A 25072-nucleotide genomic window follows, 5' to 3' on the forward strand; every position below is an offset into this window, starting at 1 on the left:
CTGAGACAGTCTCGTGTAGCTCAGGCTAGCCTTGAAATTCTGATCATTCTGATCCCTTCCACCTCCTCAGCACTAGGGTTATAGCTGTGAACCACATATAGTTCATTTAGCATTGGGGATGGAACCCAGGGTCTTGTGTGTAGCAACTGAGCCCCAAGCACTCTACCCACTGAGCCCCAACACCCTATCCTACTGAGCTACAAGCCAGCCCTACGTCCTCATTTCTTTTAGATGGGGTCATCCTTCGTGACCCTGACTGACCTCCAGCTCCCCTGCCCCAGCCTCCTGAGTGCAGGGTAACAGTTCAGATCCAACCCTGACACCTGACACTTAATTCTGAGGTTCTCAGCTCGACTCTGAACGTGTCTGGTGACTGCCAGGTCCCTCCCGGCTTCACCATGCAGTCCGAGCAGCCTTGCCGGGCCACAGCAACAGGACCGGTGTCCACACACAGCAGAGATCAAATTGCTTTAATTGGGGGCAGCTCCAGGGTCCGGCCTGGGTCCTGCGGCAGCAGTACCAGCCGGGCCCGCGGTCTGCCTGTGTCTGCCACCGGGTTTCCCTTTCTTGGTAGACGTGGTGGTCGTCTTCCCTGACTGATGGGACCGCAGGCCAGGGGCCACCGTGTCAGCGACAGGGACCCCCACGTGGGGCAGCAGCTCATCGTCCAGGGCCTTAAAGCTGAAAACGTAATCCACGCTGGCCACGGCATCCAGGACCTCAGGGACGCCATAATCGAAGGAGAGCAGGTCGTCGGGCAGGTGCAGGGAGCGGATGTCCGCTGTGCAGTCGTCCCCACCGCCACCACTGTCCCGCGGGCCAGGCCCGGGACCTCTGTGCAGGGCCGCCTCAGGTTCAGCGCCCCCAGGGAGACAATCGAAAAGTTTCATGGCATCTTCTAGAAGGACCTTGTCCGGTAGGAAGAAAGCACGGGCCACCTCGGGAGGCATAGTCTCACCTGAGCCCATCGGAGCGACATCCTCCACCTCAGCCACCTTGGGCTCCGCAGGGCCAGGAGGGAACTGCAGACCCGGCCTGGCCACAGCATTGCCCTGCAGCTCCCTGGGGGCTTTGATGGGCCTCATGGCCACCTGGGGCCCTGGGAACTGGCTGGCATGGCCACTGAGATGGCCATAGGGCCCGGGCGGCAGCGTGTGTGCCGTGGGGACTGGGATGAGCAAGGGAGGTGGCTTAGTCTCTTTAGGGGCTGGTGGGGGTACCAGGCCATCTCTGAGCATCTCCATGAAGTTGAGGGGCCCTCCATCCCCCACAAAGCCCAGTGCCTCGGGCCCAGGCTCCTCGGGTGGAAGGTAGTGTGTGAGGTATTGTGGCCCACCGGGAGCCGGCTGGTAGTGGGGATAGAGTGCAGGCGGAGGCCCCGGGGCCTTGAGGTAGGGTGGGGCCTCCAGCAGGTAGCCACCGGACAAGGTGGGACCGCCAGCCACCGCCACCTTGTACAGGGACGACTGGCCAAAGTCAGAGGTGGCCCACTCGATTCGGTAGATGCGAGGGTCGAAGAAGCAGCCGCAGGGAGCCATCTGGAAGCCTGCAGGTGGCGGGCACCCTGAGAGGTGTGTCCATGGGGGAACCAGGACACGGGATGGGGGGGCCTGAGACCCGGGTACACAGGACACAGCCCTCACCTGGAAGGTGCCTGTGTACTGGCTTTGTTTAGCAGTCATCTGGGGATTCATGGAGGGCAAGACACTTGGAGACTGTTGGGGACACTCCTATTCTCAGGGGAGCAGTGACCTGAGCTTTTGAGTGGCTGGGCCTTGTGGAAAAACTTCTCTAGTGGCAGCTGTTGTCACCTAAGCAAGCTTCGGCCTGGTCTCTAGGGTCACTTCGAACTGTGGCACATGAGTTAGTCTGGGTACAGAGGTGACATGGGTCTCATCTGGGGTCAGGACGGAGCCTGCTCTCAGCATGCTCGGGCGCTGGCCAGTACCTGCTGGAGGCGCTGAAAGTTCATCCTGGTCTGGGCCGGGAGTCTGATAGAGCAGGTTGGTGCTGGCTGCGGACAAAGGTGTCGGTGGGTGGGGCAGGAGCCCAGGCCCCACGGCCATCACACACCCCTGCCTGCCACCACCATCATACCTATGGTGGAAAGGGGTTCTGGGCCACCTGGCACCTCAGTGCCCTCCAGGCCCCGTGGGCCGAAGCCTTCCTGGGGTATGGCTGGGGGATAGAGAGTTTTGGGGTGCTGCATGGGGGAGAAAGGCCACCCCGGGGGGGCCCGGGTGGCAGCAGAGGCACTTCGGGGATAGAGTCCCACTGGGTTCTGTTTGCCCTGTTGCTAGGTGGAGGGTTCCAGTTCAGGGGGCCCACCGCTCGGGTTCCGGGGTGGGGGTGGGCAGGAGGTGACTCCCTCCACTCCCTGGGCAGATGCACCCTGGGCCAGGTCACCCCGATTCAGAGCCACGAGGGTACTGGCCAGCGTAACAGGACAGCCAGGAGTCAGAAAACGGCCAGGCACCAGCCAAGGCCACGTCCTGGAAGAAGAGGGAAAGATGCCACCTACGACACCTGAAAAAAAGCTAAGCATGACAGCAAGTGTGTGCCTAGGGTTCCAGGAGTTCAAGGCCACCCCAGGAAACACGAGGCCTCGTCTCAAAAAACCCACAAAGAAAAAGAAGATGTAGAAGAATAAAATTTATTGTCTCCATTGGCTACTTGTAGGCGTTGGCTTTATGCTTGGGCAGGAAGGCGAAGCCAGGTGGGACTGGTCCGAGCAGCATCTCACTATGAGGACAGGGTGACAGACGGGTCAGGCCTGGGCCTCCCGGCATTACCCCACAGATCCCTGGCCAGTGGGTACCTGATGCGAATCCAGTCTGCGGCCTGCTGGCTTGCCATGAGCGTCTCCAGGTGGTCACGTCCTAGGTAGTAGGGGGGCCTCTCATTGATCCTCTGGGGGAGTCGCTCGAGCAGGCCCACGGGCACATACCTGCGGGTCCAGGAGGACAGAGGAGGCAATAAGGCTGGGTGAGGCCTGGGGCTACAGCCCCTGGCGGGACTACAGCCCCTGGCCGGCCATGCTCCGCGTTCAGTGCCCACCTGCAAAGAAAGGAGAGCCACTCCAGGAGGAAGCGCCGGGTCCGCTCCACGCCCTGCGTGTCGGAGCCCCAGTGTTCCAGGCCATAGTGTGTGAAGTCCCTCAGGATGTCGAGGCGCTCAGATGACGAGATGTCCCAGTGTCTCTGTTCCTTGATCTCCGTGAACAGCCAGGGCTTGAGCAAGGCGCCACTGTGGAGGGAGATGGTCAGTGGGGACCCAGTGCCTCCTGCCAGCCAGGGCCTCAGCACCTGGGCCTCGCCCTCCCAGGAGTCACAGGTGAGAAACTTCTAGCATCCCTGTCCCAGCCCAGCTGCTGCTCACCGGGCGATCATGACCCCCGCGACGCCCGTCTGCATGGCACAGTTGGCATCCTCGAATGAAAGAATGTCTCCGTTTCCTGAGGAGACAGAGTGGGGTCTTGACAGTGGCAGTCCCCTGGTACTGGGGAGGACTTCCCAGGGACCCAGCAGGGCGAGCGGCTCTGGGCACCTACCGAACAGGGGCATGGGGCTGGCCACCTCGGCGCACTGCTTGATGTAGGGCCAGTCGGCCAGCCTGGTGTAGCGCTGTTCCCGGGAGCGGCCGTGGAGCTGGGAGGGGGTGCAGTGATGAGGGTGGAAGGTGGCGGGGTTGGGGATGGGGGCAAGGGAGGCAGCGGGGACCAGGACACCCACCGTGACCAGTGCCACACCCCAGTCCCGCAGCTCGGGCAGCAGCCGGTGTGCCAGGCTCACACGCTCCTGGACACCGGTGCGCATCTTCACAGTCAATGGCACGTCCAGCACCTGCGGGTACGAGGGCAGAGAGGGAGCAGAGAGCAGGCCTGGAGGCCGCACGTCAGAACCGTGTGGGGGTGAGGAGGGCTGTGTCCCTGAAGAGCTCAGGTTACCTCGTTCACGCCCCGCACAATCTGCTGGAACTTGGCTGAGCGATTCATGAGTGCGCAGCCACCACCCTGTAGGACACAGACAGACACCCTGGTGACCCCCACAAGAAATGCAGACACTCCCTGTGGGCACCCACATATAGCTGAATCGCCGGCCACTGGCTGTGTGCCCCGTGACCAGATGGGGACAGCAGGACAGGGTCCTAGGCTTGGGCCACACCCTCCCAGGCTCCAGAGCCAAGTGGCTGTCACCTTCTTGTAGACAAGGTCGATGGGGCAGCCCACATTGATATCCACAAAGTCCACGTCGATGGTGCGGTTCAGGAGCTCAGCGCATTTGGTCATGGTGTCAGGGAAGGCGCCCTCCAGCTGCACCAGGCAGAGTGTGGTCAGTGACCAGCCCACTGGGGTCACCACACATCGCATGGAGGCAAGGACATCGGGGAGGCAAGGACAGATCCTGGGCATTGCTCCCCAACGTGGCGGCCCCTTCCAACCTCCCTCAGGGCAAACACTGACTTGCACCCCAAAGATGTCCTCGCAGGGGTGGCGCTTGAGCAAGGCCCACTCAGACATCTGCCCCTGCAGCAGGTTCGTGCACACGGCCATCTCACCGCACGTCACATCCGCACCGAAGCGCTTGCAGATGCGGCGAAAGGGTAGGTTCCCGCACTGGTCAGGACAAGGGCATGTTTAGGACTCAGAGCTCTGTCAGCAGAGCAGGGACACCAGACACCAGCAATGCCCCAGGGAACCACTGAGCCACCCACCCCAGCCACCTCCTACCGTGGTGAGCGGAGCAAGGTACAGCTTCCCATTGATATCCAGCTGGAGGGGAGGGAACATCAGATGAAGTCAGACCTCCTTCCCCACGGTCTAAACCATGCTCTCCCTCCCACACACACCCAGTGGCCTCCTCCTACTGCTCGCCTCTGCATACACCACGTCCATGCCTCTCAGGGGAAAGTTCATCAGTGCCCGGTCTCCTGTAGGAGCTTCTAGTCAACCTTTCAAACCCCAGTCTCAATGCCCTCCCCTTCAGGAGCCTTCCATGTTGCCCCCTTATCCCCCAGCCCGGATCCTCCAGGACTCTTCAGGCTCCTTCTGCTGAGGCAAGACTGTGGCCAACACTGGAGCCCAGCTGCCACGCCTCATGCTTACCTGCTTCTTCTCGCAGGGCCGCAGCCGAATGATGTCCTCGTCTGTCAAGGGGCCACAGGTGGACACAGGGCTGCCACGCGGGCTGCCGGCCCCTCCCGCAGTATCCAGCTGGGCATGGCAGCTATTCTGCTCTGGGGTAACCGTGGCTACAGCGGTCTCGGGGATGACCACCGGCCTGGGGCTCTGGGTGAGGCGGCGCAGGGCCTGCTCAGCTCGCTCGAAGCACACTTGGCGCTTCCGCAGCTGCTGCTGCAGGGCCCTGTTCAGGCCATTGCGCACCGGAGGGAGGTGCACACAGCGAGCCACCACCTCCTCCTGCACCAGGTTCTGACCCTCGGGCCCCAGGTGGGCCCCGGCAAAGCGACAGGTCACGCCGTAAGGGCACCGGCCAAAGGTGTCGAAGAGCACGCATCGGGGGCCCAGGTCTGCCGGTTTGGTCTCCAGGTAGCGCCCCACATCATGCAGGAAGCGGCACCGGTCACCAAATGCACATGTGGCTGACTCCTGTGGGGGACATGAGGGAGGGGCCGGAGAGGAGGAGAGCCAGGGCGGTTACAAGGATTATTCTCCCAGTCGTGTGTCCCCGGAGTGTCAGCAACCCCAGTGTGCCTGTGTCACCAGCTCTAACCCTGGCACAGTGTCAGGCTCACACGAGATGGAACATCGGCTCAGGGGTCCAGAGCACTGGCTGCTCCTGCACACCGCCGGGTTTGACTCCCAGCACCCATGTGGAGGCTCACAACAGCCTGTAACTCCAGTTCCAGGGCATCCAATGCCCTCCTAAAAAATACGTAAGTAAAAATAGGTCTCTTAGCTGGGCAATGGTGTCACACGCCTTTAATCCCAGCACTCGGGAGGCAGAGCCAGGCGGATCTCTGTGAGGTCGAGGCCAGCCTGGTCTACAGAGCAAGATCCAGGAAAGGCTCCAAAGCTACCCAGAGAAACCCTGTCTCGAAAAACCAAAAAAGAAAGAAAGTAGGTCTCTTTGGGCATGCATCATGCTACAGGTTTATCAGACCGGCATGGGCCACACAGGGAAACCATGTGTCAAAAGACACAAAAATGCCAGTGTGGCCTGCAGACACCAGCCCGGCAGCGAGCAGGCTGAGGGCAGGTGATCCTGAAGGCAGCACTATGCACCAGGGAGAAGCCAAGGCACTGCTAGGCCAAGGGCCATGTGCATGTCACCCGCAAAGCAGCTGCAGGCTTTGAGGTGAGGGGCCCAGGGAGCCTCGCCCAGAGCTGTTCTCACCTGGAGGAGGGATGGGCACAGCCTCTCCTTATCATAGTGCGTTGGCTTCACATGGGGCCGGCTTTTGTTTTGGCCACGGGCTCTCTTGGGCACCTGTCGTTGCTCAGGGGGCTCAGCTGCCACCTGTGTCTTCCCATTCTCCTGCCCATCCTCCAGGCGAATCCTCTTGGCCTCGGGCTCGGCCAGGTCACTGCCATCGGGGTCTCCTTCGGGCGTTTCCTGGCATGCACCCTCTCGCTTGTCTGCGTCCAGGTATTGGTGGAACCGTTCTTTGGTAGTGCGGTACCTGCCGGAGAGGGAGAGACTCCGGTTGGCATAGAGAAAGGGGTCTGGGGTCAGGAGGCTCGCTGCTTAGAACCAGCTCTCACCTTGGGGCACCCCAGTGACTGAGGGACACCTATTTTGCATTTGAAGGACCTATTTGTGTCTCTGCTCAGAGAATTGCACTGTTACAGGTTGTGATGCACAAATAACAACCATCACGTTAGACTACAGAGAAACTACAAGTCCCAGCATGCTTGGCGGGTAGACCCAAGCTGCCACGCTTCCCAAGAAGCCTTTCGGCCCGCTTACGGAGACGCAGTCTGGAAGTGGTAATCCATTTTTGGCCCGTGCCAGGAAAACTACAAGTCCCAGCATGCACCGCGGGCCGCGCGGCTGAGTCCCCACGCCGTGTCTAATGCGTGTGACAGCCGTCAACGTGTTACTCTCCATGGAGATAGTGGGGCCGCCGGGCTGCCCTTCTCCAGGACACCGCCACACCTCCCGGCATGCACCGCTCGCGCCGCGCCACGGACGCCGGGAAGGCCCCATCAGCTTGGCCGTCCGATGCCAGGGACTCACTGAGCTTTAATGGGCGCTACCCCCGGTTCGCACGCGCCGACCCCCGAGTCGCCGCCACCACCGCACTCGGCTGCCGCCTCTGCATCCTCCGCCATCGACGCCCCTCACGCCGGCTCTGTAGTGTGGCAGGAAAGTCTTCCGGGTCGCGTGTCGCCCAGAGCTTACCGAGCGGAGTGCGCATGCTCAGTCCGCACCAATGACGCTGAGGCGCGCGTGCGCACGGCGGCCCCGGGGGGGGCGGGGCCTCTGGGCTGGCGGGCCTGCGCTGGAAGCGGAAGTGCCCGAGAGTCCCCGCGGGGTCCGCCCGCCGGTCACCCGCGGGAAGCGGCGGCTGCAGCTCACACAGGCGGACCTCGAACTGACAGCTGTCCTCCTGCCTCTGCCTCCGGAGTGCTGGGGTTGTGCGCCAGTGTCGCCTTTCTAGAGAGACGTTTACTCATTTAATCTGTGTGTCACGCGTGTGTGGCGGTCCGAAGGCAGTTTTGGGGTTCCCGCGCGGGCTGCAGCAGGCGCTTCTCCCCGCCGATCTCGAGGACGGCTCGGGATGGAGCCCGCCGTGCACGAGGCCCCGATCCCCCTACCCTTGTCATCCGGGCACTTGGTGGGTGGAGACAGCAGGATCGGGAGATCTCCGGTCATCCTTGGTTCAGTATTGGAGGCCAGCCTGGGCTACCCGTCTCCAGCACCGAAGCCGAGTCCCCCCAGCCAGTGGGTGTGTTAATTGAACTCTCGGAGACGGGGTCTCACGTTGGCCCTCGGCGCCCGAACTAGATGCTGTGCACGGCACAGGGGAACAGGCCCAGGGAGGGAAAGGGACCTAAAACCTCAGGGGCGCCCTGCTGCTCTCGACCTCCCCCTGCAGGACAGGATGGCAGTGACACGATGTGCACGGGAAGGCTGGGGCTCCTTTGCAGTGTCCACAGTGGGGGAAACTGAGGCCGGCAGAGGGCGACCACCCTCCTCAGAGCGGCCGCCCCGACGGGCTTCCCGCAGGAGGCGCGGCCGCGGCGTGGAGAGCTGCGGTACGTTCACCGCGGCGACGGGGCCGTTAGTGCGCGCTTACTGTGTACCGGCACCGCGGTGTGCGGCGCTCACGGCGATGGGAGGCCGTTAGTGAGCGCTTACTGTGTACCGGCACCGCGGTGTGCGGCGCTCTCGGCGATGGGAGGACGACGGTGCCGTTAGTGAGCGCTTACTGTGTACCGGCACCGCGGTGTGCGGCGCTCACGGCGATGGGAGGACGACGGTGCCGTTAGTGAGCGCTTACTGTGTACCGGCACCGCGGTGTGCAGCGCTCACGCCGATGGGAGGAAGACGGGGCCGTTAGTGAGCGCTTACTCCTTCGCCCAGACCTCGGTTTCCTACCCTGGCCCGTGCCGCCATCCGTGCCCGCCCCGCAGCCCCGCCAGAGTCCCATCCTCGCCACCGAGGCGAAGCTCAGCCCTCCCCACTCCTTGCTGTTCCCTCCTCCAGGGACAGCGGTCCACCTTGCAACCCGCCCCTTTCTCCCCTGGCGGTTTCCACACCCAGGGTCACCCCAGCGTTGCCTTTGGGGGAGTCTGTGGCTCCCTGAACCATGGGATCCGGATAATCCCCTGGAGCTGTGGCGAGCCATGCCCAGGCCTGATCTCAGCTAACACCAGGACACGGGAGGCAGGAGGGAGACTGAGGCACCAAGTGGGCGCAGGGAACACTCGGGGTCTCAGCTGCTGCACCCTCCACCTTCCTCTCTGCCCGTCTCTTCTATTCTTCCTATTTAGCCTCCACAATTTTTCTTTATTTTCATTTTTTTTTAAGATAAGGTCTCAGGTAGCCCAGGCTAGCCTCCACCTCACTGTGGCTGAAATGACCTTGAACTCCTGATCCTTCTGCAACCATGCTCTGCATTCTCTCTCACTTTTGTCTTTCTGTGACAAAGTCTCACTTTCTATGCCAGGACAGCCCCAGACTCACGGCAATCCAGCCCCCGCCCGCCTCCGCTTTTGGCTCCCTCCTCTTCTGTCTCTCCAGGTCTGTGCCCGCCTGCCCACCCCCTCCCGCCCCTCCCCCCAGGTCTGGCAGGTGCAGCCCGGGCTAGGTGCCCACGGCTGGCCTCCCGGATTTGTGTGGCTGCGATTCTTTTATCTGCGTCTGCAGCTGGGTCCTTATCTCGGGGCTGCAGGTCGGGAGCAGGGGGATTAGAGCAGCCGGGGGCCAGGCGGGTGGCGGAGAGCCCGCGCACCCCTGCGAGTGTGCGCGTGCGCAACTCGGCCCGCGAGTGAGCAAGCCCGCCTCGGGCCCCGCCCCCTCCCCGCTCCCGGTCAGGAGCGGTTCCCCAGGTGGCCGGCCTGATGCGTTTCCCACCTTCCTGACCCTAGACCCCGCGGGGACCGGCCTTGACCCCTGACCCAGGGCTGTCGATGGCCCCCAGGGTAACAGCGCGGTCCTGTTTTTACCATCCCCGCCTGGATCTGCAGTCCGCCCCTTCCTGCCGCCCACGGGCCTCCAGGGTCCCCCCACCTCCACCAGAGAGAGAGTGGTGCCGGAGGCCCCGCTGCGGCTCCCACACTAAAGCCACAGTCACCCCAAAGTCCCAGACCCAGTGCTGCAAGCCGTGGAGGCGGGAGGATGGGAGAGTTCCAGGCCAGCCTGGGCTACAGAGCAAAGCCTTGTCAGAGGTCGACGTGGGGCGGGACTCAGTGGGTAGAGCCCTCGCTGGAATGGCCGAGGCCCTGGTTCCATCCGGAGCACCTCAAAGACCAGCACAGGGAACATGCCCGGAGGACCAGGAGTTAAGTTCGGGCTAGCCTGGGCTACAGTATGGGATCCTTTCTCAAAAAAAAAAAAAAAATGGAAGTCCATACTAGAAGGGAAGCTCAAGGACACTCCTGTCATATAGAGGGTATCCAAGGCTAGGTCCGGAACACACCTAGGAGCTATTTCACAGATGGGGAAACTGAGGCTGGGCAGGCTCTGTCCCCTGGACACCACACGCACTGCAGGATGGTGCATGTGAAGTTAACAGTCACATGAGGTGGCCCAGGGGGACAGAGGACACACTGAGTTCCCAGGCACCTTCAACCCCCGCTGGGCTAGTCCCTGGGGGTCCCCCCGGGGGTCCAGCCCCCACCGGCTGAACCTGGACCACATCCTAACGCTAAAATGGAAACTTACCCACCAGCCAAGTTCATGTTTTGGCCCGAGGCCGCCAGCCTCCCAAGCCTTGGTCTGGGTCTCCACCCAAGAACAGAGTGCTTTCCCTGGGGAACGGCGGCCTCCAGGAGAGGTCAGACCGGCCCCAGAGCAGGAGGAGATGGGTGGGTGGACAGGGCGGGACGTTCTGCGAAGTCCCCAAGCCACAGCTGTGTGACCCAGACCTGCTGCATAACCTCTCTGAGCCTCAGGTTTCACAACCACCCCGTCTGTCACCAAGCAGGCCATGTGGCAGGGCAGCGGCGTTGCTTGGAGATGTGGGAAGAAGAAGGAAGTCCACCGGGGTGCGGTGGGAGCCACGGCCCCAACTCAGGTTCCTGTCACCTCAGTGGGTCAAAGGGCCTGCACATGTCCGAGCCTCTTTGAACCTGTGCCCCCATGTCCAGGCTCGGGTAGGACACCGGGTTCCACCCCACAGTCGTCCCCCTGGTGTGGGACATAGTCCTACGTGGCCTGCGTCCGGAACAAGAGGACTTAACATGAGATACTGTAAACACCCCCAGCCTAGCCCTGAGCTCAGCCTCCCGGACAGGACGGCTGTGGCTCTGCTCTGAAGGAGGTGACCAACGGTGCTGGTCTCCATGGAGCACCTCCCTCAGCCAACAAGATCCCGGTGGGGGATCGGCTTCATCTTAGCTGGGGGTGGAGAATTCGGGAAGGAGAGGTGTGTGTGTGTGTGTGTGTGCGCGTGTGCGTGTGCGCGCGCGCACCCCAGTTCCCAGCTGAGGTGTGACAGTATGACAGGGCGTCTGTTTGTTGCCCTGTCTGGGGGGTGACAGCGTGTGGGTGACCTTGGAGGCTGTCGGGATAGATGGCACCTGTGTTTCTGGTGTGACCACGTCCAGCCCTGAGTGAGGCAGCCACTTTGTGTCTCTGAGGCTGATGAGATCCCCGTGGGTGTGTTTGTAACAATCCACGTGTCCCAGAAATGGGGTCATAGGTGGGTGCAAGTCCTGTGTCCTCACCTTCTGCTCTTGTCCCGCCCGCCGGTGTCAGCTCCACCCCTGCACCCCCATCCCAGAGGGGAAGCCGGGTCTTTCAAGTTGCTGTTGCCAGGGCAACCATTTTATGAGCGTCCACATGGTGGGCACATGTGTGTGTCCTGTTCCCCATGTGTCTGCCTGCCCCACCCCCAGTCACGGCTGGGCCGGGTGAGCAGAGGTGGCCACAGGGTGGCTGGTGACAGCTTCATGGTGGCTGGCCCAGTAGGGGTGAGCTCTGGACAGCTGTGTGCGCAGGGGGGCACCCCACGTGTGCGGTGTGTGTGTGCCTGCAGGAGCTGTGGGTTTTTCTTGCACACGTTGCATGTTGTGTTAGTGCGTCAGCATGGGCCTTTGCACCAGCGATGGATGTGACAGAGGACACGGACAGGGGCAGCTGAATTGTTTGTGTGGACTGGCCGGTGTGAGTCTGTGTGTGTCAGCCAGCGGAGGGCTGTAGTGGAACTGAGTGTGTGTGGACGAGCCTCAGGGGAGATCCTCTGTGTGTGGGCCAAGAAGAGCCGTGCGTGTGTGTGTGTGTGTGTGTGTGTGTGTGTGTGCGCGCGCGCGCGCGCACTTGTGCTCATGTAAAGTCAGTGTGCCTCTGGTGTGCACGGGACCTACAGCTGAGTGTCCTGCTGCCAAAGAGGTGCGTGTGCAGCCAGCACGCTGCTCACCAGGTGCCAGCTCTGAGTGACAGTAGGGATGGGGAGATGCACAGGTTGGAAGGACCTCCGCCTGGATGTCCATATCCCTCACCCCATCTCCCCCGCGACACGCCCTCACCCCATCTCCCCCGCGACACGCCCTCACCCCATCTCCCCCGCGACACGCCCTCACCCCATCTCCCCCGCGACACGCCCTCACCCCATCTCCCCCGTGCCACGCCCTGACTCTATCTCCCCCGTGCCACGCCCTGACTCTATCTCCCCATGCCAGGGCTTCACCCCATCTCCCCACTCCTGTGCCGTGCCCTCACCCCTGGGCGAATCACTTGGAAGCCGCAGGGACAGGGAGGAGTCGCTGCCTCAGGTCTCAGAGCGCACAGGGCACAGGTGACTTTCAGAAGTCTGCTGCGCTGACCCACAGAGTCACACAAACCCACATTACCACTTGTACCCAACATGCACATCAGCACACACTCCACTGGCGTGGGGGGGTCCCCAGCGCAGGCCCTTGGGAAGGGGTGGGACTGGTTTGGAGGTTGGTCCTGAAAAGGCTTCTGGGATAAGTGGACGTTAAGTCAGCACCCCCCCCCCAGAAAGCAGTGGCAGCCAAGGGTGCTGGGGTGGAGCGGGTACTGGATGTCGAGGGCGGGGCCTCAGGGCGGTGGTTTCTCAGCAACTGGGTGTGGAGGGGGCGTGGCCAAGCCTCCCTCGCCCCGGCTGCCCCGCCCCTGAGTGATCGGTTTCCGCTAGGGGGCGCCTGCGAGTCGCCGACGGTGGAGGAGTAGGGTGTGGTGGGTTTCAGTGATGGGGTCCCGGATGGGGTGCTTTGGGGGAAGCCGTCAGTGGGAAATAGGGTCCCCCACGGGGTTCTGAGGATCAGGGTGACGGGAAGCGACGATGGGTGTGGTTCACTGAGGACCGCGGGATCTTCTGCAGTCCTACATAATCCAGGGTGTCTGAGCAGAGACCTTGAACTCAGTATCCCTGGGAAGGCTTCTGGGGGGCGGACAGAGGGGTGGGGAGGACTTGTGGGGGGTCATGGGTGGGTGCAGTGGACTTTGGTTGGCCAGGAGGGTCACAGGGCATCTTGAGACTCGAGGTTTCAACTTCGATGGCCACAGAGCATTGGAGACAGCAATTTGGGGGGATCCGATGCTCGAGGGGTTCCCCCTCGTGGATAGTCTTAGGGGGTCTAGGTGGGGAGTTGGGGACATGGGGAAGGGGTGCGCAAAGTTAGTGCGGACTCGATTCGGGGCGCAAAGTATCGGATGAAGGAGAGTCCCGGGAGAGTCGATCGATCGATCCCTGTGGCCGTCTAGGGCCTCCCGCGTTCCTGCCACCTGCTCTCCCGGCGCGCCCCTCCGGCTGTGGGCGGGATGAGGGCGGCTCCCAAGCCCGGGAAACCCGACGCCACGCCCACGTCCACGCCTCCGGGAAGGCCACGCCCCCTCCAACCCTGCCGGCCTGAGCGGTGCGCGGCGGGAGCGGAGGGAGAGCGCGCGGTGGCTCCGTCCGTGCGCCCCACGCTCCCCGCGTGGCCCCGCGTCCCGAGCGTGCTCCAGCCTCCCACGCGCGCCGTCCCGGGGTGTACCGAGCCCGGCGAGCCCCGGGAAGCCAGAAAGAGAGAGGACAGGGGGGGAAACCCCATGGCCCGGCCCGCGTCCCCCACTCTGCGCGGTGGCCTCCTCCGGCACGGGGTCCCCGGGTCGCCTCGGGTCCCCGCGATCCGGATGGCGCACGCGGTGGCTGGGGCCGGGCCGGGCTCAGGTGGCCAGAGGAGTCACCACTGACCGGGTCATCTGGAGCTCCCGGCAGGTAAGCTGAGTCCCGGGGTGTAGTGCGGGGGAGGGGGAGTCCCCAAGGACCCCCTCCCGGGTCACCGCGGGGTACCCGACGGGGCGCGCTCCCGGCTCCTGCGCCCCCAGCTCCTGTGCTAAGCTGCTGGACCCCCGGACCCCTGTGAGCGCTCCGTCAGGCGGGGAGGATGGAGGGGGGACATCGAGGTCTCAGTGAACCCCAGGAGGGGACCTAGCCGCGCACAGCCCCGCGGCGCACAGAAGTAAACACGTCAGGGGCGCGTTCCCTGCGCGCCCGGGGACACCGTGTCCTCCCCGGTAAGGGCCGGGCCGCTGGGCTCCTGAGTCGCTGTTCAGCCACAAGAGGGCGTGGGGCTCTTTGGAGGAGGGGGGTCCCTTAAGGGCAAAGCTCAGATTGGAAACGGGGTGTGTGTTCCCCACTTTCTGAGTTCTTGCTCCAGATTATGCCCAGATAATTCGGTTCATGGGTGAGAAGTCACCAGGCCCAGGGTTTCTGCAGAGTGGGCAGACTTCAGGTGGGACTGGAGGCAGAAATCGTGAAGCCCAGGCTGGATGCTTGAGATGTGGATTTGGGGGCCGTAGGGGGTTGCCATCTGCCTGGCCGACTGGGTATGTGGGGGGGCTGTGCTGGGCACTGGACCCCTGGGTTTCCGTCCCGCCCGCCGCCTTCGCCAGGCCTCACATCCCTGATGTTGTGGGACACCCTTTGTGTGTCAGCGCCCCGGGCTGAGGAAGCCCCATGGGGCGTGACGGGCAGGATGTCAGTGGCGGGCGGATTCCAGCCTGACCAGCTCATCTCACACCAGCCCCTCGCCCCGGGCCGGGCAACCCCTCCTGCTCTTTCATCCGGGGACTTCTGAGGGTCCCGGGTCCCCAGCCGGCTCCAAACACCTAGGCAACCACCAAGGGCTGGCGGTGGAGGGAAAACAAACGTCCCCCACCCCAGCCGGGCACCCCCCTCAATCGGGAACCCCCCTTCAGCAGGGCATCCCTCCCCAGCCGGATACCCCCACTCAGCTAGGCACCCCCTCAGCTGAGCCCCCGCGTCAGCAGGACAAACCCCAGCCGGGCACCCCCGTCTATCGGGCAACCCCCCCTCAGCAGGGCATCCCTCCCCAGCTGGGTATCCCCCTCAGCAGGGCATCTCCCCCAGCCGGATACCCCCACTCAGCTAGGCACCCCCCAAAATCGGGCACCCCACTCAGCTGGGCATCCCTCCCCAGCCTGGTATCCCCTCAGCCGAGCACCCCCTCCTCAGCAGGACACCCCCCCCCAGCCGGGCATCCTGTCCCGAAATACCACCATCCTGTTCTCAGAATTAAATAACAAACAAACAAACTGAGCCAGGCCGCACAACACAAAAGCCAGAGATGCTCCGACAAATGTGTGCCCACGGGCACTGTCCTTCGACGCGGCCACTCTGGCATCCACCGACACGGGGGACCTGTGACGGGGACTCTGGCGAGGTGGGAGGCTCCCCACCTCCGGGAAGACTTCCTGGAGGAGGGGCACTACAGCTGGGGCCGGGCGGGATGAGTACAAGTTCTGTAAGTGGGAAAACCTTGGCTTGTGTGGGGACAGTCGGGGTGGTGACCCGGTGACGGCTGGGGAGAGGATGTTCCGGAAGGCTGGCAGGGGAGGGGAGCATGGGGAGCAGGTGTGGTGCCCCGGGCCTGTCATCACAGCTACTCAGGAGCTGGAGGCAGGAGATGAGGGGTTCAGGGTCAGCCTCGGCTACACAGGGTCCAGCCTGGGCTACACCGACTCAAACAGGAAAATGTTAGAAATAAGTCAACGAGGGCAGGCAGAGCTCTCCTGGGGCCCCTGCTGCCGGCGACCCCCGCGCCAGGGGTCAGCGCCCCTGCGCCCGCCTCGCGCAAACACGCGTGTTTAAAGTACTGAAGATAATTCAAGAGGAAAAAGCAGCTCCCGGAACGTAGGCTCCGTCTCCCGTCTGGGGAAACTGAGGCTCGGAGAACCGACACCCTCGACTAGGACCTGAGACCAAACTTTCGATTTGGGAAGGAGGGGTTGCCTGCCTCAGTTTCCCTCGCAAGCCAGATGGTCAGGACTCGGGGGTGGGGGCTCCCAGCCGCCCTTGCGCCCCGCGCCAGCGGCTCAGCCCGCATTAGCCTGATCCGGTTATCCGCGGGGCATGCGCACAGCCAGCCCCGGGGCCGCGCGCCGTGCTGTGTGTCCCGCGGGGACAGTCCACCTCTCTGGTCCTGCCTGCGCCGGGTGCGCGCGGGGGCTCCCGCGGAGGTCGCCGAGTCGCCCAGCCCTCCTCCTCCTCCTCCCCGGTTCAACCCACGTGCTGTGCGACGCCGAGCGCTCGGCGGCCTCTGTTGAAGAACGTTTGGCGGGACGGGATGGCTAAGCTGACATCCGCCACCTGAACCCACAGAAGTGACCCCAGAGTTGCCCTCTGACCCGCGCACGCACGCACGCACGCTGCGGCGTGTGCTCCCGCGGACCGTACATAATGAGATGAAATCTCTGGAAAGTGGGGCGCGGGGACACATCGGAATCGGGGCTTTGAGGTACGAGCAGGAGTTTGAACGAGTCGGGCCTCGCCCAGGGGCGCGGCGGCCCTGCAGTCCTTGCCCATCCCCCGCGCCGGGGACGGGGCGGACGGCTGGGAGGGAGCGGCTGTGCCCCCAGCCCACCGAGCCCCGAAGGCCACCCTGGGCCGGGGCCCCCGCAGCTCATCGGAACCAGCTGTGCTCCGCAGATGTTGTTGCTTTGCCCCCAGATGTGCGTCCCGCCGGCGGGTGGGGCCTTCGGAGGGAGGTGAGGACCCGGGCTCCAGGAGGCCTCAGTTTCCCCCACAGCCTGGGAACAAACTGTCAGCGCTGATGGGGAAACTGAGGCACGGACTCTGCCTAAAGCAGTACTGAAGACACACACCCCCCAACCGGAAGCGGTGGCACGTCGCCCCAGCACTCGGGAGGAGGAGGCAGGAGGGTCAGGAGTGCAGGGTCATCCTCGGCTACACAGTTGGAGGCCAGCCTGGGCTACGCGAGAGCCTTTGGGTCGTGGAGGCCTGAGGAGGCTGAGCGCCATGGTGCCCCGGGGTCATGCGCACCCCCGCATCCACCAGTGGGTGTGCTGGACACCACTGCAGATGGGGAAACTGAGGCCCGGGGAAGGGCTGGAGGATGCGGTGACCGCGGGGCCCCATCCAGGAGCCTCTGCGTACCGACGTCACCCCCAGCACCCCCCTTCCGTGCCCGACAAACCAGTCGGGTGACCCCAGACAGAGGGGCCATTGTTCACGGGTTCGGAGCTCGGCTGGGGGTCCGCGGTCATCTCTGCCAGCACGCTTCCTCATAGTTCAGAGAGGAGAAGGGGGGCACAGCCCGGGGGGGGGGACCGAGGCGCGGGGGTGGGGGTGGACCGAGGCGCGGGGTGGGGTGGGGGACCGAGGCGCGGGGTGGGGGTGGGGGGGACACCGAGGCTCGGGGGGGGGGACACCGAGGCGCGGGGAGGGGGGACCGAGGCGCGGGGTGGGGGGGGGTGGGGGACACCGAGGCGCGGGCCTGGGGCGGCAGGCAGGCATGCCAGGACACAGACTCCACCGCGCAGAGCGTGGCCAAGAGGTTACTTCCCGCCGCTGGGCGCGGAGGCCCCGGGTTCGGTTCCCATCACCCGCAGGCAGCGCTCGGGCCCTGACACTCTGCCCGAGATACCCCGGGGCTAGCCTTGGCTACTGGGCGGCAGCCAGGTCCCCGCAGTCACGTGACCCGGACTTCGCATCCACCGCCAAGTGTCAGATGGGGACAAACGCACGCGCGGTTTCCTGGGAGAATAGAGAGTATACAGTTGGTGTTCAATAACGGGGGGGAGCGGGGGTCCAAGGCGGGCAGCAGGGTCAGAGTTCAGGGTCAGCAAGCCAACACCTGTTCTGTGCCTCAGTTTCCCCAGCTTAACGCAGACACAGACGCCTCCTGTGTGCTCGGCGTCAGGCCTGGTGCACACTTGGGGCTTAATGAACGCGCCCGGTATCGGCTTGGTGGGTGTGGCCTGGGCTGGGGTGGGGCCATGCAAATCGGATGCAAATGATTCCAGGCCGAAGCAGGGGACGCTGGGTAAACGGGGGGCGGGAGGGCGGAGCCGCAGGGGTCATTGGCCAGTGAGGGGGCTGCAGAGGTGGAGGTGCGCTGATTATTAGTCACCTACTGTGTGCAACGAGCAGGAAGTATGGGTGCCCTGATGGAGGGGGCGCCTTCCCAGAGGGGGTGTGGCCTGTAGGGGAAACTGAGGCACGCAGTAAGTGACCGGGGTCAGATAAGATGGTTCCCCGAGCCCAGCCGCTCCCCGCGCACAGTGCCACCTGCTGGCGTCACTACCTGCTGTCACTCACCCTCTCCCTGCCCGACCCGGTATCCGTTGCTAGGCTACACCAAAGGCGTCAGCCTCAGGGCCTTTGCACCGCTGTTGCACCCAAAGAGATGGCTGCACACCCCCCGCCCGCGGGCGCCCACCACCCCGTGTCCCCGCAGGCCGAGGCCCAGGATGAGGCGCTGGAAGGCGGCCGCCCTGGTGTCGCTCGTCTGCAGCTCCCTGCTGTCTGTCTGGATGTGCCAGGAGGGTCTGCTGCTGGGCCACCGCCTGGGACCCGCGCTCGCCCCGCTGCGACGCCCGCCACGCACCCTGGACGCGCGCATCGCCCGCCTGGCCCAGTGTAAGCCCCGCCCCCGCCCAGCCCCGCCCCCGGGGGCGGGGCGGGGAACCGGAAGGGGCGGGTCGCGTGGGGGGGGCTCCGGGGTGGGAGACCCACAAGCTTTCTCACTTGATTTCTTTTTGAGACAGGGCGGGGCGCACGTAGCCTAGGCTGGCCTCGAACTCTCGGGGTACTCAGAGTGCCCCCGAAATGGCCCTCCTGCCACGGCCCCCTGAGCTCCCTCCCTCCTGCACGCCCCTCAACGACAGAGGGGGTGGGGGGCCGTGCAAGGCCACGCCCCTCCACGCCGCCGGGAGTGCGCACGCGCAGGGCGGCGAGGGGCGGGGCCACCCCTCACGGCCCAATCCTCTTGTCTCCCTCTTCCCGCCCCAGACCGGGCTCTGCTGCAGGGCGCCCCCGACGCCGTGGAGCTTCGAGAACTTTCCCCCTGGGCCGCGCGCGCCCCAGGCCTGCGCCGGCGAGCGGGTCCCCGACGCCGGCGCGCGCGGGCGCGGTCGGGCGCGCGGCCGTGCGGGCTGCGCGAGCTCGAGGTGCGCGTGAGCGAGCTGGGCCTGGGCTACACGTCGGACGAGACGGTGCTGTTCCGCTACTGCGCAGGCGCCTGCGAGGCGGCCGTGCGCATCTACGACCTGGGCCTGCGGCGCCTGCGCCAGCGGAGGCGCGTGCGCAAGGAGCGGGTGCGCGCGCACCCGTGCTGCCGCCCGACGGCCTACGAGGACGAGGTCTCCTTCCTGGACGTGCACAGCCGCTACCACACGCTGCAGGAGCTGTCGGCGCGGGAGTGCGCGTGCGTGTGACGCTACCTCACGCCCCGACCCTGTGCGCCTGCGCAGGGGCCGTGCCGGCCCTCGAGGACTGAATTCACATAAAGTGTGGGAACTCTCGTGGTGGCTGCGCGTTCTCTCCGTGGGGAGTGGGGCGAGGCCGTGCTTCCGGCCGGCCTGGGAGAAAAAGGAAAGTACCTGTGGTAAAGGGAAGCCTAGTAGTGGGAGGTGGCCTTGCTGGAGGACAGACCACAGGAGAGGCCCAGGGCAGAGTTCGCCGCCACCCAAGCCTTGCTGTGCCACGCGCACGCGCGCACACGCACATGCACACACGCACATGCACACATGCACATACACATGCACGCACATGCACACACGCACATGTACACACACATGCACACATACGCACATGTACACACACATGCACACACACGCACATGTACACACACATATGCACACATGCACACGCACATGTACACACACATATGCACACACGCACATGTACACACACACACACACACGCACGGCGGGGGGCTGGAGGGCTGCTCAGCAGTTAGAGGAGCAGGTTGGACTCCCAGCACCCAGGGGACCAGATGCTCGCCCCCACGCCCCCCCACACACCTCGTGGGAGCGGCTCGCACGCGGCGCGCAGACACACGGACAAAAACACCACACACGCAATCAAGAGAGGAAAAGGGTGGTTAGGGAATAAGGAGAGAAGAGAAAAAAGATGTCCCGTGTGGTCCGACAAGCTAGTTCTTCCAGCCCTGGAGAGGCTGAGGCAGGAGGATGGCAAGGTGGAGGCCAGCCTGGGTCACGGAGTGTTGGCTCCATGGGGGCCGCTCACTTCAGTCTAGAGAGAACCAGAGCTATATCTCCTTCCGTGGGCTAAAAATAACTCGCTGCCCACCTCCGGGAGGGGACAGGTCTGGGGCGGGTGCCAGCCCAAGCCGGCGCCTGCCGGGCGTAGCTGGGTCCCCAAGGACCCTTAGAACCTTGGCTGTGCCTGGAAGGACAGGGGTGGGGGGTACCATGGGCTGGGTTGCCGGTGTCTTTGCCTCGGTGTCACCTTGACCCCTGGCAGGCCTGGAGGTGCCGAGCAATTTTGGGTTCCCAGAGATGGGGGAGGTGTGTCCCACAATGGGGAATAGGTGGGGAAGGGTGCTGTGTGACAAGGCTTTTCCTGGGGAGACTCAACATGCAACCCAGGTAGGTACCCCACCAAGTCCTGCTAGTGAACGTGAGTTTTCCTGGGGTCACTGACAGGCATATGGGTGAGGGGAGACAGCTGTGTCACCAAGGCCCACCCCAGCATGGGTGACGGCTCACAGAGCTGGGAACCTGGAGTGTATCACACAGCCCACAGGCCACAGGACAGGCTGGAGAACGTGGTGCCTCAGCTGGTCTCAGCCTCTTGCACACAGCTTGATTTCCTGAGCAGGCCCTCAGCTTTTATTGTTCACTCTAGCAGTGGAATACACACACACACACACACACACACACACACACACACACAAAATTGGTTGGTTTCAGGGACTTCCTGAAGCTGTTTTGTTCACCTTCCTATTTAAAGAACCTTTAAGGTTCTTTAATGCAGGATGAGATGCTTCAATATTGGAGGAAACAGTTTGCGCCCAATCTTCTACAGTGGTTGCCTGAGCCACGGAAGGGGTGACCATAGATGTCCACCTATGACCATGAATCGGACCATGACACAGTAACAGTCACCTGTTCACTCACCAATGGTTATGATTTGAGGCTGACAACACTGGTGATCTATGGGCGTGATGTCAACACACGTTTCAGGGACTTCCTGAAGTTGTTTTGTTTACCTTCCTGCTTAAGGAGCTTCCTGCAGGATGCAATGTTTCAGTATTCAGAGGAAACTGATACTGAGGGCATTTTGACAGGCACATCACATCTACGTAGAAAAACCATAGATGTTGCTTCACTGTTGGGGCCTAGGACCTCCCCAGCCACAGGTGTTGTCCTGGTGTACAGTACCAGGCGTGAACTCGCTCTGTGGAGTGGCTCTTAAACCCAATGGGAAGGCTGTTGGTCTCGCCCGTGACACCTGCCTGGCGTGTGGTGTCTCAGCATGCATGGTCCATAGCTGAGCAGCAATATTGGGGATAGTTCACCAGGAGCTCCTCCTGCTGTGAAAACCAGCTGGCAGGTTGGGGATTTCCTGGTCGGTCCCAGCTTAATTTCTCCGTGTCCTGCAGTCACAGTGTGTGCGTGTGGTGTCCTCAGAAGTAGGGGCTCACCGTCTAGTCCTGGCACAGAAGCAACACCCACAGCTACAGCCTTTAAATTATGGGACCTCGGGGCCTTCCCAGGCCAACAGCTCACAGGGAAGGAGCCCTCAGCACTGGGGTCTGTAGGTGGATTCTTTTGTCCCTCCTCTCAGCTCCCAAATAACCACATGGAGGCTTCTTTTTAATTATAAACTCTCAGCTAATAGCTTAGGCTTGTTACTATTTAACCCCCCCCCTTTTTGAGACAGGGTCTCTCTGTGTTGTTTTGGTGCCTGTCCTGGATCTCGCTCTGTAAACCAGGCTGGCCTCGAACTCACAGAAATCCGCCTGGCTCTGCCTCCCAAGTGCTGGGATTAAAGGTGTGCACCACCACCCAGGTTACTTTTTTTTTTTTTTAATTAATCTACTTTTTGGTCTCATGACTTTATCACCTTTACTCTGTACTGCCCATGCTGCCTCCTCTCCATCTGGCTGCTGACTCCCCACATCTCTGCCCTCCTTCCCAGCATCCTCTCTGCCCCGAAAATCCTGCCTAGCTATTGGCCATTCAGCTTTTTATTAAACCAATACAAGTGACAAATCTTCAGAGTGTACAAAAAGATTATTCCACACCAGGGGTCTCCATTCAGTAACTTTCTGGCTTTGGGGAGAGTCCCATTCCACCCACCTAGGGTGCCATCTGGATGTAAATTCTTAGCTATTCTCTTTAAGACCATTTTTCCTCCTAGTTAACTAAGCTCCAGAAGGGCTGTGAGGCAGGTGGAGACACCATTACACCTGGGTGTCTCTCCAATGGTTTTCCAAATCTGCAAGACACTCAGGTTGCCATTGTGTCATCTATATAACGACTGTGTCCAGAAGATGGGCAGGACACCACCCATAATAAACAATCCCAGTGAGATGCCATCAAAGTCCCTGTCATCTGTTCTCAGCAGTGTCAGGTGACCCCAGAAGCTCACGGACCTCCGCTGTTCTCTGAGCCTTTCTGTGTCCTGGCACCTCCCTACATTTCTCCATGTCTGAGTCCACTCAGACCTACACAGGGCCAAGGGGGACCGAGGCTCTACTGTCTCCCAAGGCACGTGGTGTCTCCCTGGGTCACAGTGGCTCCAGGTTGGCGCGGTGGATGTAGCTTAACCGTCTTCACCGGTGTTGTTCTATCTGTGAGCCTTCTGGAGGCTCCTCAGCACACAGCGTGGTTTTGCCTATCAGCTCTTTCTTAGGAACTCCAGTGGACACAGGACAGACCTCTTCCTCGGCTCTGCCGTTTTCTCATCTCTAGGTTGTTCTCTCAATATACGGATGCTCTTTACATGCTAGTCTAAGTCGCTGAGATCTGTCAAAGCCTTTCCTACTTTATAACGATCTTGTCCCCCACAACTGGCTGAGCAAAGCCACCAAAGCTACAAACGATCCCTGAGCTCCCCAAGAGATCAGCCTTTTCTTTAACTCTGCTGTGAACACAATTCAAACGCAGCTCCTCTTATCCCTAGTTCCCTCAGTAGGGTCCGCCCCTCCTGTGTGGTCCACCTGGTATTTGTGGGGACTCCAGCCAGAGATAACCAAGTGTTCCTAATGGCTCTGAAAAGCCAATCCACCAGGACTGATTCCCTCACACTGTCTCAAGTTATGCAGCCTTTGCCTTAAGGAGGGAGGGGAAGTCACATGACTGAGTTTCCCTGTCTCCAGCGCAGTCAGAGTGGTCCATCCGTTCTGTGACGCACGGCCGGACTGCCACAGGCTCTTTCATTGCTTGTTTAAAAGTCTCTCCTAGTTCCAGCAGCACAGATAACTGAATGTTCCCTGGTCACCATATCACCATAGCTTCTGGACCGTGGTTAATGCCCCATCTGCACACTGGACCACACGCTTCCCTTATTTTCGATTAAAGGTCGAACCTCCAGGTTATCTTCTGTTGCTGTGTTCTCCTCCTCACTCTGCGGCTCCCCACAGGTTCCAAGGTCTTGGGTCCCAGGAAAGGCTTGGGAGCACAGGTCTAACTTGTGATCTTTCCCTTCTGGTTGCCGAGCCATGAGAAGCCGCAAGCCATTGCCTCCATCTCATCCACTCCTTTATCTAATTCACTTGCCAGAGCCAAGACTAACATAGAGGATGCTGCCGTATCTCCCTTTCTTGTTGCAATTGCTCTTTTACACAAACGACTTCCTGCTTGGCGCCATCTCCGCCCCAGGTGCATTTCTGAGTACTCACAATGGCAGCTTGACAGCTTCTGCTGCCCCTGCCTGCCAAGCATGATCATTGTGTGCTAATCTTAAAGACTACAAAATGGTCTCTAAAGCTGTAAGTGTCTTCAGGGCATCTCTGTATTCCTGTGGAGAACCCTACTCATCAAGCAGGTACACCACCACATACCACACAGAGGGAGACTGCCTGCTGGGATTCCTCCCGAGGACACTCCTGATCCTGAAAGGCTCAGCCACAGTTCCACGTCTTACTACCTACATAGTCACCGCACAGCACTCGGGGAAGAACGGCCCTACTGGAGTCTCCTCTGCGGTGTCTGCCACTCAGGCTGATGGCCTCAGTAGCATGCCTTGCCACCCACAGTCTGGACTATGCACTCCCCAACTCGTCCTTGGTTCTGCGGTGGCCCTCTTCAGGTGCCAATGTTGTGTGAAAGAAAGACATTTCCTGGGGACACACAACACACACGTCCACTCACCTCAGTAGGGAATCCACAGCAGGCCAAAGTACAGACACCACCCAAGTCCCACTTGGTGAACTGTGAGTTTTCCTGGGGTCACTGACAGGCATATGGGTGAGGGGAGACAGCTGTGTCACCAAGGCCCACCCCAGCATGGGTGACAGCTCACAGAGCTGGGAATCTGGAGTGTATCACACAGCCCACAGGCCACAGGACAGGCTGGAGAGTGTCCTCCCAGGTGCCTCAGCTGGTCAGAGCCTCTTTCCAAGCAGCTGGGCTTCCTGAGTGGACCCTCCGTTTTCATTGCTCACTCTGGCAAGAAGGGGCCTGGTGAAACTGGTTGGTTTCAGGGACTTCCTGAAGCTGTTTTGTTTACCTTCCAGCTTAATGAGCCTCTCTGTAGGATGGAACATTTCATCTGGGAGGAAATTGCTGCCCAGCAAAGGGCAAGGTCACTTTAATCACAACTTGCTATGACCCTGGCATCTGCAGACACTTGGGTTGGGGAGTAGGGGGTGTCTGTCCCTGTCCAGCTTTCCCAATGGTCAGTGGACTGAAGACAGATGCACCCCTGCCCCAGTGACCCAGAGTGGGGGCTCCCAAGGGCACCCCTCTTCACCCAGATCAGCTCAGCAAGACCTCCCAGGTGCCCTGCAGGATGTGGCGCTGCCTCAGCCTGTGGTATTCTCTGTGGGAGAGGGCTTGGGGCCAGGCCCCTGCCCCAGAGCCCTGTCCAGCCTCTCAGCTTCTTGAGACACAAGGAGTGAGGAGATGGATTTCCCACTCCGTTCCATCTGAATTAGCTGAAGGTGGCCAAAAGGCTGGAACCCCCACATGCTGTGGAA

At 61.9% G+C, this 25072-nt stretch overlaps 3 protein-coding genes across 4 annotated transcripts; 1 reads left to right on the forward strand and 2 right to left on the reverse strand.

Annotated features, from left to right (window-relative positions):
• Positions 1-455: 455 nt before the first annotated feature.
• Positions 456-2304, reverse strand: Prr22 (proline rich 22). Its single transcript, XM_059252063.1, has 3 exons — positions 2098-2304; positions 1949-2014; positions 456-1546 (listed from the first exon to the last, which is right to left on the reverse strand). Exons 1-3 carry the CDS (start codon positions 2207-2209, stop codon positions 471-473), a joined length of 1254 nt encoding a protein of 417 aa, XP_059108046.1. The 5' UTR covers positions 2210-2304; the 3' UTR covers positions 456-470.
• Positions 2305-2637: 333 nt separating this feature from the next.
• Dus3l (dihydrouridine synthase 3 like) lies at positions 2638-7399 on the reverse strand. 2 transcript variants are annotated; one of them, XM_059252061.1, is made up of 13 exons: positions 7200-7399; positions 6357-6642; positions 5105-5608; positions 4730-4771; positions 4463-4615; positions 4196-4312; positions 3947-4012; positions 3732-3842; positions 3551-3647; positions 3379-3454; positions 3058-3246; positions 2819-2947; positions 2638-2742 (listed from the first exon to the last, which is right to left on the reverse strand). In XM_059252061.1, the coding sequence occupies exons 1-13, from the start codon at positions 7292-7294 to the stop codon at positions 2670-2672; spliced, it is 1938 nt and encodes a 645-aa protein (XP_059108044.1). In that variant the 5' UTR covers positions 7295-7399; the 3' UTR covers positions 2638-2669. The 2 variants fall into 2 exon arrangements, with proteins under 2 accessions (XP_059108044.1, XP_059108045.1); XM_059252062.1 differs by lacking the exon at positions 4463-4615.
• Positions 7400-17972: 10573 nt separating this feature from the next.
• On the forward strand, positions 17973-19424 carry Nrtn (neurturin). Its single transcript, XM_059252073.1, has 2 exons — positions 17973-18540; positions 18913-19424. The coding sequence occupies exons 1-2, from the start codon at positions 18372-18374 to the stop codon at positions 19335-19337; spliced, it is 594 nt and encodes a 197-aa protein (XP_059108056.1). The 5' UTR covers positions 17973-18371; the 3' UTR covers positions 19338-19424.
• Positions 19425-25072: the final 5648 nt, after the last annotated feature.

This window comes from Peromyscus eremicus, unplaced genomic scaffold (assembly GCF_949786415.1).
Source record: "Peromyscus eremicus unplaced genomic scaffold, PerEre_H2_v1 PerEre#2#chr22_unloc_1, whole genome shotgun sequence".
NCBI classification, from domain to species: domain Eukaryota; kingdom Metazoa; phylum Chordata; class Mammalia; order Rodentia; family Cricetidae; genus Peromyscus; species Peromyscus eremicus.

Bases quoted from the DNA above. Each gene is read 5' to 3' on its own strand.
- Prr22 (XM_059252063.1), bottom strand. From the start codon at position 2,209: ATGCAGCACCCCAAAACTCTCTATCCCCCAGCCATACCCCAGGAAGGC. The intron at 2,015-2,097 runs GTATGATGGTGG...CTTTGTCCGCAG, and splicing joins AGAACCCCTTTCCACCATAG to CCAGCACCAACCTGCTCTAT. The intron at 1,547-1,948 runs GTACTGGCCAGC...CGCCACCTGCAG, and splicing joins ACTTTCAGCGCCTCCAGCAG to GCTTCCAGATGGCTCCCTGC.
- Dus3l (XM_059252061.1), bottom strand. From the start codon at position 7,294: ATGGCGGAGGATGCAGAGGCGGCAGCCGAGTGCGGTGGTGGCGGCGAC. The intron at 4,313-4,462 runs GTCAGTGTTTGC...TGCCTGGTGCAG, and splicing joins AGGACATCTTTGGGGTGCAA to CTGGAGGGCGCCTTCCCTGA. The intron at 3,648-3,731 runs GTGGGTGTCCTG...ACCCCCTCCCAG, and splicing joins GGGGTGTGGCACTGGTCACG to CTCCACGGCCGCTCCCGGGA.
- Nrtn (XM_059252073.1), top strand. From the start codon at position 18,372: ATGAGGCGCTGGAAGGCGGCCGCCCTGGTGTCGCTCGTCTGCAGCTCC. The intron at 18,541-18,912 runs GTAAGCCCCGCC...TTCCCGCCCCAG, and splicing joins CATCGCCCGCCTGGCCCAGT to ACCGGGCTCTGCTGCAGGGC.